Source organism: Vigna angularis, chromosome 7 (genome assembly GCF_016808095.1).
Source record: "Vigna angularis cultivar LongXiaoDou No.4 chromosome 7, ASM1680809v1, whole genome shotgun sequence".
In the NCBI taxonomy this organism is placed as follows: domain Eukaryota; kingdom Viridiplantae; phylum Streptophyta; class Magnoliopsida; order Fabales; family Fabaceae; genus Vigna; species Vigna angularis.
In genome coordinates this window covers 15893569-15906546 of record NC_068976.1, presented here as the reverse complement: position 1 = coordinate 15906546, position 12978 = coordinate 15893569, and the positions used below count along the sequence as shown (strand labels likewise).

General features: G+C 32.1%; 1 protein-coding gene across 3 annotated transcripts; it reads right to left on the bottom strand.

Annotated features, from left to right (window-relative positions):
- Positions 1 to 646: 646 nt before the first annotated feature.
- Positions 647 to 4838, bottom strand: LOC108339228 (uncharacterized). Of its 3 annotated transcripts, none has more exons than XM_017577306.2 (11): positions 4649 to 4838; positions 3633 to 3717; positions 3417 to 3533; positions 3033 to 3300; positions 2773 to 2936; positions 2295 to 2653; positions 2079 to 2178; positions 1859 to 1918; positions 1657 to 1740; positions 1466 to 1582; positions 647 to 1122 (listed from the first exon to the last, which is right to left on the bottom strand). In XM_017577306.2, exons 2-11 carry the CDS (start codon positions 3711 to 3713, stop codon positions 823 to 825), a joined length of 1650 nt encoding a protein of 549 aa, XP_017432795.1. In that variant the 5' UTR covers positions 3714 to 3717; positions 4649 to 4838; the 3' UTR covers positions 647 to 822. The 3 variants fall into 3 exon arrangements, with proteins under 3 accessions (XP_017432795.1, XP_017432067.1, XP_017433569.1); XM_017576578.2 differs by having other exon boundaries at positions 4266 to 4729; XM_017578080.2 differs by having other exon boundaries at positions 2773 to 2906; positions 4266 to 4705.
- Between the last annotated feature and the right edge of the window lie 8140 nt (positions 4839 to 12978).

Sequence of the window (12978 nt, the reverse complement as noted above, 5' to 3'; positions counted from 1 at the left end):
ATGGTCTGGTTTATGACTACAACTTCACAGAAAATTTTTCATAGAAGATAAAAAAATGTGGTTTGGTTCCATCTTAAAGCATGTGGGTATGGACCAGTTGAATCTTAAGGAACCCAAATGTGGCCATCTAGTAGGGGTTCTCTTGGTAGTTGGAAACACAAGAATACAAAGAGAAAACTTAGTTAATGATTCATCTTTTAAGTGGCAAACGATGCTTGCTGCTGCAAAGCAATGAAAGCGTGGTGAATGCCATAATGGAACTGCAGTTAGAGCACTTTGCAGTATCAAAAGTATACTCATTAATTGAAGATCACTCTTCTGTCTCACCAAACTAACCTGCCATAAAATGGACCACAAGGTGTTTGCGTATTGGTTTAATGTTGGACTCTATAATCTTCAGTTAATGCGAACACCCTTTTGTTCATTGATTGACATGAAACAGATTGGTTTAATGCAGACCCTCATAACTTTATCTGCCTCTCAATGCAGTCACAAAAAAATCATCTGAAGAGTTTGAAGGGAGGGAGAGCATTCAACTGAGGTTTTAAATTTGGTCCCATAACAAGACTTGTAGTTTTAAGTGATTGATATATCATATTGGTTTAACAATGACTCAAATTTTATTGGAAAAGATACACACTTTGCATAGTTCAAATTCCATAGCTTATACAGTGATTGTTTTATTCACTTTAGTTAAGAAGGAATCTGATCATTTCTTCCCAAAGGGGTTGAGAACAGATTGTCATCTACATTGTCTGTATGTATGATCTACAGTTGTCTACAGAGTTGCAGTGAAGCAATGTACATGGAACTGAAGTGAAATTATGTGCATATCAAGTATCTAAAGCTGAACTCATATGGCATTATTTGTACAAACTGTGAGAGGGGTTCAGTTTTTCTTTCCTCTAGCAGTTTTATGGCTTGTTTCCCAAGTTCACTTGGTAACTGGAGGCAGATCCAGTCCAGCAATGATTCCAAGTCTTTTGCAAAGTTCAGTAAATACCAATCCAGCAGCTTAGGGAGAGCAAACTTTGAAGTTGAAAATCCAATTGCTGCATGTAAGAACTCTCTTTTGGCCACTTCCAGTTCATTCTCAACCTGAGATGCTGTGTAAACTCTCACCTGCATTTGGCATAGTTCATGGAAAATTACAAATTGAAAAAGGGGATAGAGTTGTCAAATCTTTACATGATTAACATAATACTGTGACTTTGTTTGATGCATGCTGCCAACCTCACCTAATGGCAAACAACTTGGTTGTTGAATGGTAAGTATATCAGATTTTACAATTCTGCTTTAAACGTCATATCAAAAAGATGATTTTTTATGAAAATGAGTAGAAATTACTCTTGTTTTCAAATTTCTAATGATGCAAAGAGACAAAAATGTTAATCATGAATGAACAGCATCAAATGTGGGGCTATGAAAGATTACATAATTCTGTGTAAACTACTGATCAACTTACTGCAGGAGAGGACCAGGTTCCACAGGAGAGAGCAAATGTAACAAGGGGTTCTGACAGTTCCAGTCCATACATGCTTCTTACTGTCATTTCATGATTTTTTGTTCCCTTGGAAAATGTCTGTTTGAAAACTTAGTGGTTAACTCTTTATTCTCATCCATGGAAAAGCTAGAGTTGAAATGGAAAACACTTACAAATCTCCAATGATAAGGAAGTCTAAGAATGAAGTGCTCTATGGTTGTTGCACTTAGCACATGTCCACCCACATTTATTGTTGCCTGAGTAACAAAAGAACAACATAAATTGTTGTTAACACACTTACACTATGTTGTACTAAACTGAAAGAAAAACAAGCAAAATAAGAAACAAAAGCTATTCTAATTGTCCATGGTATACCTTCCTCATCAGTGCAACAGCCATTTCAGGACTTTCTGGTATGCCATTTTCTATAAATGCCTGAAGCAAAGTAGAACTAAAATACCATCATTTATTATGCTTTAAGAAGGTAATTAAGTTCACCACTTTAGATCATTGAGGAAAGATAAATAAATTGTAAGAAAAAATAAATAGACACAGATTACACTAAATGTTGTTGTAATGAACATAGCCGACATACATTCATCATACAGGAGTTGTAGATGTTTATCCAGAATGCGAGCTTCTCCTGATGGTTGAGGTTTTCTAGGTTGACAGATTCTAGTTTCCTGAAAAGAAGTCTGCAAATTTCACAGAGTAAAAAGTCTAAAACTTCTAATTTCACAAATAATGTCAAATTAATGTCATGGAAAAAGTAGACTCAGTATTTGAATGTAAATGGAAAAATATTACATACTTCAAACGATGCTGTAAAAACAAAGTATTTGCAGTTCGTTTTGGATTGAAAGATTTAGCATCAATTTCACATAATTGCTTGTATGGACCGATATCCCTCTTCCCAAATTCCAAACAGATGCCGTATGGATCCACAAACTCTGTTCCTTCATCACAGTTTTTAGGTCTTAGATCACACAGGTGTGGAATGTCACATGCAGAACCTGGATTCTTCACAGCACTCATTCTCAAGAGAATGCTTGATAAGCACTTCACAATATTTTCTGAAATTATATTTGGTCTCTCAGCTTCTGGTGAACTTTTATGTGTACTATGGTTTCTCAAATCTCCAATTTGCTGGCTGTTCAACCTTGGTTCTTGCTGCACATTGTGAAAGCTCACATTCATTGACTAAGAAATAGTTCTTCAATTTCATCTTCTGGCTATATCATGATATCACAACTCAAAATTATTTCTAAAGTATACTAAACGTGACACACCTTTATTTTTGGATGATCCAACCTTTTCTGTGGGGATTTATTGTGAAGTTTTCTAATTGGATATTTGTTCATATGGTTGGATGATTGATTCCTGCTCTTGGAAGAATTACTACAGGATTGATTCTCCTTATCCTCTAGCAATCCAAAAAAATGAGGAAGTCTGACTAATTATTTTCAGCAGAAACTGAATTAAATGAAGGCTCAAATCTGAAGCAGCAATTAATTAATCAAAACCAGTGAAACATAATTGAGTTTCTCACCTGTGAGAGTTGTGGTAGGCATAGTTGCAGATGATGCTGCAGATTTACCAACTGTTTGGGATTGAAACTTCAATTTTTCCAACTTGGGACTGTCCATTGTTGAGTTTGACTTGTTTGGAGGAGCTGAAACTGAATGTTCAAGTTTCCTCATAGAATATGACATGTAGACAGCTTCCTGGTACAAATCCTGCCTGAAATGCACAATCTTCTCTTCAAGCCTAACAATTTCCTCTTCCAGAACCGCCACTTCAGCCAGAAGAGCTAGTATCTATAGTTTTGAACATCAAATTTCAACACAAATTTCATTTCCAATCTCTTTCTAACATATGAAAAGACTGGAATGCTTGTGTTCAGAAAAAGGACTAAAGGAATTCATATACTAACGTATGGAGGAAGATATGGAGGAAGACGAGGTAAAGCTCCCAATGGCCTGTTGAAAGCCCTCTCCAATGCTCTATGAATATTCTCTTCATGCCTAAGCTTCTTCTTCAACCTATCCACCTGAAAAGTTGGAGAATTCAGCTCAGTTGCCAGCTACAATAGACCACAAAATCATACCCCAAACAAGGACAAGGAACAGTAACATTGACATTGCATTACATCTTGTTTCAAAGCCAATTTTCTTTCTCTGCTTGAGGCTTTTCCAGTTTTATTTGCAATTCTCGAGCTTCCCTGCATCATCTACCTTCTCATTCAATGCAAAACAAGTCAGAATCCACCAAAGAAAAAAAACAAAAGACAAGAACAAATATCAAATCAAATCCAGAAAGCTAACAAAGGCTGAAACAATGGACTTTTGAACGAATAACCAATCATGGATTATGAAACATGTTTTTTCCTTTTCTTTTAACACACCCTCTTTTAACACAATTAACTGATCTGTGTCATGTTGTTTTTGTCTCACCGAAACCAAAGCCAAAGTTTATGAAGAAAGCTGTTACGCTCCTCAGACACTTTTATAATAAAAAAAGTGATTTTGGGCTATTACTGTGCAAACTGTTTTTCAAACACAGAAACGACATGGATGTACCCTTCTCTGACTTCTGAATTTTAGCAAACTTCAATTACTTTTTCTTGCGCTATTGGAATTCGAGCTTTCCTAGTCCCGACCCTTCTGTTCATGTTCTCAACCTATGCTAAAAATCTGAAACTACCACTCATACCCACTAGTAAATTTCATAGCCAAATTCATTGAAACTGTTCTCAATTGCTCCGGGTGATTAAAGATCAAACCTTTTCTTTTTTATCTTGGCATTAAGAGAACCAGCTCAATGATCCAGAATGAGACTGAAACACCATCAGAGAAGAAGAAGCAAACGCTTCAATTCACCACATCACAAAGAACATGGTGAACACAGAATCACAAGCAATCAAATACTATACATGGTCTGTAGAAGAAGAAGAAGAAGATGGATGGTGGTGGAGAAGAGTGTTCCACCGCTTGAGATAAAAAAAATATTATAGTGGAGTGGTAGGGGACAGAGAGAGAGAGAGAAAAAGAGAGATGTGTGATGAAGGTACTAGTTTGGTTATGGTGAATGGAAGTTGAAAGCAATGGCTGGTTGTGTGAAAAAGAGTAGAAAATAGAGATAGAAAAAAGAGCTTCCAATTCCAACCTGGTCCTGGATTGGATGCAGAATAAGACACAGCTAGCTTCTCAGATTCAATTATCAATACCATGAAAAGCCTCCAATCTCAGCTTATGTCATCATGAACCGACATGCATATTTCCCTGTCTTAAATTTTTTAACTCCAAAATCTTCGCGCTTTAACTCAACTATTCACCTTCACCCTTTGCTTTTAACATCTTCTCTTCCTCACATGGTTTGTGAGTGTGTAATTAGTGCACTCAAAGTAATGATTAACCTTCTGTTATGGTGCTTTTAAGCACCATTAGAAAGCAGATTTTGATGGGGATTGATTACTTTTTACTGTGGATAATGTGTTGCAGTTATTTTATGCAGTAGATCAGTTTATGGGGTGCTGGTTTTTCAGCCAAAAGCTGCACAAATCACATGCGTTGCCATGTAGGAACTTTGTTTCCTGTTTGCTGATAGATTAAGAATTCAATCTGAATGATCTATCATACATTTTATCACTGTTTCTTTTTTTCTTACTGTAGGTTATTCTGATATAAAAAATAGAATAATGTAATTAAAATAGAATAACGTAAACGTAGTGCTAAATAAAAAAAATAAGTTTTTTTTTATCTCAATCTGTATTCTCCACTAAGTTCACATAAAATAATTATTAAATAATAAGAAAAACTCATCTGAAGTGTTTAAAATATAAAATCATGCTGGATTCACGAAGCTACTGTCAGAAAAAAAAGTTATTGGTTGACTAAAGATACAGCGAAGAAAGAAGACAAAAATCTAGATAAATAAAAAGAAAAAAAAACTTTATAAATTTTAAACTTCTCCTTCTTTCGAATTTCATATTTTTCTCTGTTTCATCGTGTTAAATGTAAAATAATCGATAAGTAAAAATGCATAAGAAATATTTTTATCTAAGGTTATGATTGTATTTTAATATAAGAAAAAAATCAACACGTTTACCCAAAAATAATACACACAAAAAGGTCCTGGTCACACACATAATCATCTTCATAATTGAAAGCACCTTTTTTTGTGATGACTATTTTTCAACCTTTTCAGTACAGCTGATTCAAAAGTATAAAATAAAGTTTAATGATTATTTACAAAAATATCATAATGAAGACAAAGAACTATAAGCAGAACTTAATTCTTAAATTAAGTAGTTTCTATAAATATTAGGTCCCAATTGGATTTTTCTTCTCTAATTAACCTAATTTAATAGGCAACAATCAAGATTTTGAAAACTTAATCCTTGTTTATACATTAGATTGGTTTTTAGTTTGCAGTTTCAAATTAAGCTAATTGAGTTAACTTTTGAATAAAATAGTAATTCAAATAATCAAACTTAATTTGTTCTAATTAAATTTGATTTTTTTATTATAAAAAGTTATTATGCTATGGTTAGACGAAAGACATTTTCAATACTCAAAAAATAATTAGACACTATAATGAATTGGAATGATTCTAACTAGTTTTTTCTCTATGTATAGTAATTACGTGGCCAAATGATAGTGTTGGGGTTATTCTCATACTAAAAAAGATTATTTTATAATAGTTTTCTTTCCTTTTAGGAATTGTTAATTAGTATTCTATGTAACGAGAAATATGGGGTAGATCTAAGAATTTTATTTAAGATAAATAAAAACATATTTAACTATTTTATATAAAAAAATATTTTTTCAATTTTTATTTTTATCTTGGAAAACGCAAGTTAGTTATTTACATTAATTTACAATTTTTATTAGATCTCGACTTTTTAGTTAAATATGACCACCGAATTTTTAAGTCACTGATTTCCTATAATCTAAAAATAAGCTTCTCTTTGACATTAGTTTAATAATCACACAAATTTTTATTTTCATCAAAACAATGTGCTACATATTAGTGTAGTGTCATCATAACTCTCACTTTTTAAATCTAAATATTTCTTTAATTTTTATTAGTTTTTCTATTCAATTGTATCATTTATTATTATGTTGATTTTTCTTCCCTCTTTATGTGTTATTTTGATGGAGGGTGTCCAGTATTATTTTTTGTGTACACTTTGCAATTGGTTAAAAAAAATGTAAGAGAATCTTAAATTAGAAAGCTAGGTTTTCTATGTTTGATTTATCTTAAAAAATAACATTCTAAAAAATATTCCGAAATGATATTTGTCAAGTTTTCCAAAAACAATTTATGAGATGTGCGAATCTAAAAGTTTCTTGAAATAAGTTTTTAATAAAAATAGAGTTAAATTTATTAAATTACTCAATATAACAATATATTTAATATTTGAGTACAAATCTAACATATTTCTCTTTGAATGTTAGAAAGTTTAATTATATAAATGTTTCCAAGAATACTTTTACAAATTAAATCAAATCTAAGGCATTTTTGTGAATGATGCTTTTTATGAGTTTTGAGAAATGATTAGGCATAAAGATTTTCCTCATCTACCAAACGTTCACTTATTAAGATGAATTTTGCCATAGAAGTTTTTAACTTTTTGAGAAAGAAAAATACGAAGAAAAAACATGGTTTTCTATATAATCATAATACATATGAGAGTAGATGACGAAATGTGTATTTTTTATATTTTATTATAATTTTTAATATAATTATTACTATAAAATGAGTATTTTAACCTATGTCCATGCTAAATGGAATTATAAAAATAACAAAAAAAATTATGAATAATTATCGAAGTATTATCTATTTGATAATTTTTACAAACTCATTATAAATTAAATATTTGAATCGCACATTAAGTAAAAGTTGAAATGTTGAATATCATATAAAAAAAACATACTTAAAAACTCGACTATAACATTAGGAAATAGTCATATACAAATGGTTAGAGACTACAAACAATGATAAGTAATGAAATCTTCGTAGAACACTTAAGTGCCAAAGATAAAGTTACCTATTAATTTTAAATGAGAAGCCAAAAACATGAGTTTTTTTCTATATCATTTGTTCTATTTTTTTTATTCTAACTCTTATAGTCAGCAATTTTCTATATCATGTGTTTTGTGATTACTATTTTTATGAGGAATTGGTTGTGTTGTTGGTTTTGTGAAATTTGGTTTAGAAAAATTGATCAAACCTACATGGTGCAAAGGCTAGCTAGAGTATAGTATGATATTTTGTGTCTTTGGTTTGAATGAGTCTTGATTATTTGTATTTAATTTGCAGTGTCGACGTCAATTGGGCAGCTATGAGTGTGGGTATTATGTAATGAAACACATGCATACCATTATTTGTACAAACATAACTGAATCATGGAATAAGGTATTAAAAAACTAACTAAATAATTTAACTATTGATTACAATATTGTTTTAACTCTATTATTTTTTTTTGTAGATCTTTAATGATTCATCTTCCATAGAAGTTGCAGACATTAAAGACATTACAAGGAATTGGGCTTCTTTTACTTTAAGTGTTAGTAGAAACTTAGCTATACTTCAATAGTGTAGGTAAATATTTGGATTTAATATATAGTTTTATGTATAAATGATGTATTAAATATTATTAGACAATTTAATATTTTAAATGATCTCTATGTTGTTAGTTTCATTTATTTTGTTAATTTGAAACTATATTGATTATAAATTGATTGGATGAAGAGGAATATGATTATAATTTCATTGGATGAACAGGAATATGATTATAATTTCATTCGATGTCAATTTGTTAAAATCAATTTTTTTTAAAAACATATATTATGACGTATTAAATAATTTACGTTATAATATATTGATTTTGAAAACAATTTATTATGATAGGTGAAAAATTGTACGTCATAATACATTCAACATATTATGATTGATAAAAATATTTACATCATAATACATCACATATTATAACGTACTAATACATCTACGTCATGATACATTTCACCATTTTATGACGTACAAATGAAAATTTGTCATAATAAATTGTGCATATTATGACTGATTTTAGAAACTACGTCATAATATGTTCAAGCTATTATGACGTAAATTTCTGATACGTTATAAAATGTACAGACATATTATAACACCCAGAACTATGTCCCCAAGAACTACGTCATAATATGTGATTTTTCTACGTCATAAAATGTGATTTTTCCATTAGTGATGATGTTAAGTTATTTAATTTTTTCTTTTTTATAAAAAGAAAATAATTACTTTTTGAGAAGTAATATGGTGAAGGAAACAATATCCCAAAAACAACATTTTAGAGTGATATGAAATGAGTTATACTAAATTGAAAGAAGATATTCAGTAAATATTACTTTTGAAAATGTAAATGAAGATAGATTTTGGGAAATAATTATCATGGAACAGATTTAGTATACATGAATTTTAAACTTAATTTAATCTAAATTTATACTTATTTATATATTTTAAATTCATTGTATCTTTAATCAATGTAAAACTTTTTACTTTTTTTGTGTGTATAAGGTATTTATAAATTCTTTTTAATATTTTTTACAAAAATCATAAGTTACATCATAATATCACGAAATAAGCTTTTAATGTAAGACCCGTAAATTTTGGGAATGGTGGGGACATGGTGGGCACCATATTTTCATTTATTGGGCTGCACACATCAAAGTGGAGGGTCCTCCTTTTGTTGGCTATGATTGAAGGAAGTGTTGAAAGAAGTTGATGGAAGGAGCACATCATACAACTCTCGGCATCCAGCAGATGGAGAAATCACATTTCAATTATTTCTCTTAAGTGGAGACAACATAATGAAGAGAAGGGACCACCACCCCACTTGGAGAAGCACCTCACGGTTTTTCTCTCTAGCTGCACCGAAGTGTCTTCTCTTCCTTCCTATTGATGAGCTTCAAGTAAAGACACCAAGGCAACCATGAGAGACCAACAAGCATACGTAGCTGCCACAAAAGAAGTCCAGCCATTACAACCATGGAAGAAAAAGGGGAGAGAGTTGCTGGAAAAATCTGGAAGAGTTGCTGCAAGATCTGGGAGAGGTGAAACGGAGAGCGTCCGGAGCTGCAGCTACAAACCTTGGGAAGATTGATTCAAGAGGGGTGTTGGATGCTGCATCCAGAGAAGTGGAGAGCTCGTGGATTTGGAAGGTGATCCGCACACTGTATTTCAAGAATTTCAAGGAGGTCTTCAAGAGGTAAGGGGAGCTAACTCAACTTGGTTTCTAGATTTTTTTGTGGATGTGACTATGATTCCAATTGCTTGATTTTGATGTGGGGAGCTGTATGGAAATTGATTTTTGGTTAAATGAGTGGAATGATTTCAAGAAAATGATTCAAGTGGGTTGTTACTATGGTTTTGACCTATGAAATTTTGGTATGAACTCTATGATGCAAAATTGTTGAATATATAATGGATTAATAGTGGATTTTCGTTCTAGCATGATAATCTATATGTGTATGAAGTTTTTGGTGGATTTGAATGTGAAATGAGATGGAAACCATGATAGTTTACCCTACTTTTTCATCAAGTGCGAAAATGGTTTGTTTTGGATGATTGATGAAATTTAGATGGATAAATTGATGATTATGGAAAGAATGGTGTGGTGTGAATGATTAATTGGTTAAAGTCTAATACAAAGTGGAATGATATTGTTTGAAGGTATTTTGGAGTTGATTTTGAGATCAAATCTATGGGGGTTTAAGAATTGACTTAATGAAGTATTGGTTTTAAGTGAGAATCTGTAATGAATATCAATTGATTGGATATTTACAGAGTTGTTTATGATGGAAGTTAGCTAATAGGTGGTGAAGGTTGAATTAGTAGTTGTTATAGTGTGTTTGCCATGTGGATTCAAAGGTATTTTAGGGGTATTGATAAGTGAAAATCTAAAGAAGGTAAATCTGAGGTAAACTAAACATTTTAAGCTTGATAGTGAGTGATTCAAAACTGGTTTGAACGTTGAAAGTGGTAGAAAATGGAAGTTAGGTTCCTTGGTAGTTTATATGTTGAAGTTGGATTGATTTTGGACTATTTTTAGGGGTTTTAACAAGTGATATTTTGAATTATATGTTCTGGGCTGTAGGTGTTGATTTGAAATCTGTTATAGAGCCAATTAGAACTTGTCCAAGTGGTTAGTTTGCATAAAACAAGAGTATAAGGTGTAAATTTGAGTTTAGGTGTTTTTGGAGTGTCAAACATGATGTGAGATACCAAGTTTCGGGTTTGATGATCAATAGATGTTTGATTCGAGTTATAAATATGTTTTCTCATCAATCCTAATGTTTAGGAGGTCACTTTGATCATTAGAATAAGTCTCAAGTGCATAAAAAGCCAAATCTGCACTTGCTGTCAACTGATACGGCGCTCCAGCGCCCTCGGGACGCTCTCCAGCGCGCTTAAACTGGTGCAGGTCGCGCTCCAGCGCCCTTTGGTCGCGCTCCAGCGCACCTAAACGCAGCAGCAAGGTACAGAATTTGTGTTTGATAGTTTTTGGGGTTCCGGGTGTCCGTTTTGGACGTTTCTTGAGTCGTTTTGGAGGTTTTGAACCCTTCCGGAACTGTTGGTGATGGTTTCAAAGCCATTTTCTTTGTCTAAGTATGAGTTACGGGGTTTTGTGTTGTTTAGTGGTTCTTTTAGGATTGTTATCGTCAGGTAAGGTGTATTGGATTGATTATTGTTGTTTGCTTAACAGATTGTCATGTATGAGGAATGTTTGGAATGCATGATATGATATGATTTATGTGAGAAGTATGTGAATAGTGTTCGGATGAATAGTGTTCTGTATAATGTTGAATTTTAAGTTCCTTTGCTTTTGGATTGAATTATGTGTACCAATGTTTGGAATATTATTTATGACATGAATTATGTGAATGTATGAAATATGTCGGATTTGTTGTGTTAATATGGCGGTATTTGATTATTCATAGTTGTGGTTAAGTTTCAAAGTAACAATATGATTCATGGACGTAATTCCATGATCCTCAAGGAGAGGATACATGGTGGTGTTTTGGGGTTGTATAGAATGATTACATGGTAGCTCAGTTTTGGGGGTCATCCTGAAACTCCAATGGTCTTTCTTCTCATGTAGAGAGGATTGAACATGTGGTGAGGAGTAGCAGGAGGTCCTAGTCTTGGATGCTTCCATATGATCCAAGGTGAGTGATAACGGATTAACCTCGTGATTGTGGCCGGGCGGGAGTGCCCAAAGTTTCACCAGGCGGGAGTGCCAGAGCGGGAGTGCTCAAGTTCCATAAAGCCACTACGAGTGCAAGACCCGCCATAGTTCGGTAATCATTCTGGTCCGGACGAGTCGGGATAAAAAGTAACAAGTCAGGGTTTAATGTAATAAGTCTGGTGATATTGATTTACCATGTATGATTGACTTTTGTATATCACGTTAAATTGTATAACATGCTTTTTATATCTAGCTCACCCTTGCATTGTTTGTGTTGTGTGCTGTTTGGGTATGATTCGTTGGCGATGATCATCCACTTGGATGGGAGCAGATGTTGTCGAGGAGAGTCCTTTAGAGCAGGAGCTGGAGGATACTAAGGTTGCGGAGTAGTCTTCTTAGGAGTTTCCCATATGGACACGTGTAGTGTTCGACTCTTTAAGCTATTTAAGTTCGAATTTCCGTTTTCTTTTATTTCTGGATGACTGTAAATTTTACATTTAATTACACGTCATGATCCGACTGTTCTCTTTATTGGAATGTTGACGTCTTGATTATGTAATATTGGTTATTATATAATCGGGATGTTACATTTAACATCTAACATTTAATATCAAATTAGAAAGAAAAAAACAATGTAAAAAATTACTAATAACATTTTTATAAATAAAATGAACAGTTAGACATTGAATCATCTTAAGAAACGATATTATATACACTTTAAATCTCATATACATTTTAAATAATTATTTTATAGGAACGGCTAGATAATATTTGACTTTGAGTTTACTATAATAAATATGATTTTATTTTTGCTAAGTTATATTTTGAAATTAAGAATATAGATTTCAAAGCATATCTTGTATGTATATTTATTTGTTGATATTTTTGCGTACATATTAATACGTCATTCTTTAATTGTATTATTAATTATTACGAAATATAAAGAAAAAAATTATAATCTTTTATATTTTGAACCTAACTAAATATATTTTTATGAAAATTTCAAGTTTTTTTTTTTGTCAATTTTGTAAACCAACGTTGGACCAAGGCTTCCAATAGATATAATACAAAATTAAAGCAGTGAAAGAGAGAGTTAAAAGTAATTAAGAAAGTAGATGATTTAGACAGCTTGGGTTCCTAATCATCCAACCAAATATTTCTCCATACTTCTGTCATGAATTTTCCATCTCCAAATTATCATTTGAAATTGACGTAAAATAATTAATTATCAAATTAAGAGTAATTTCGT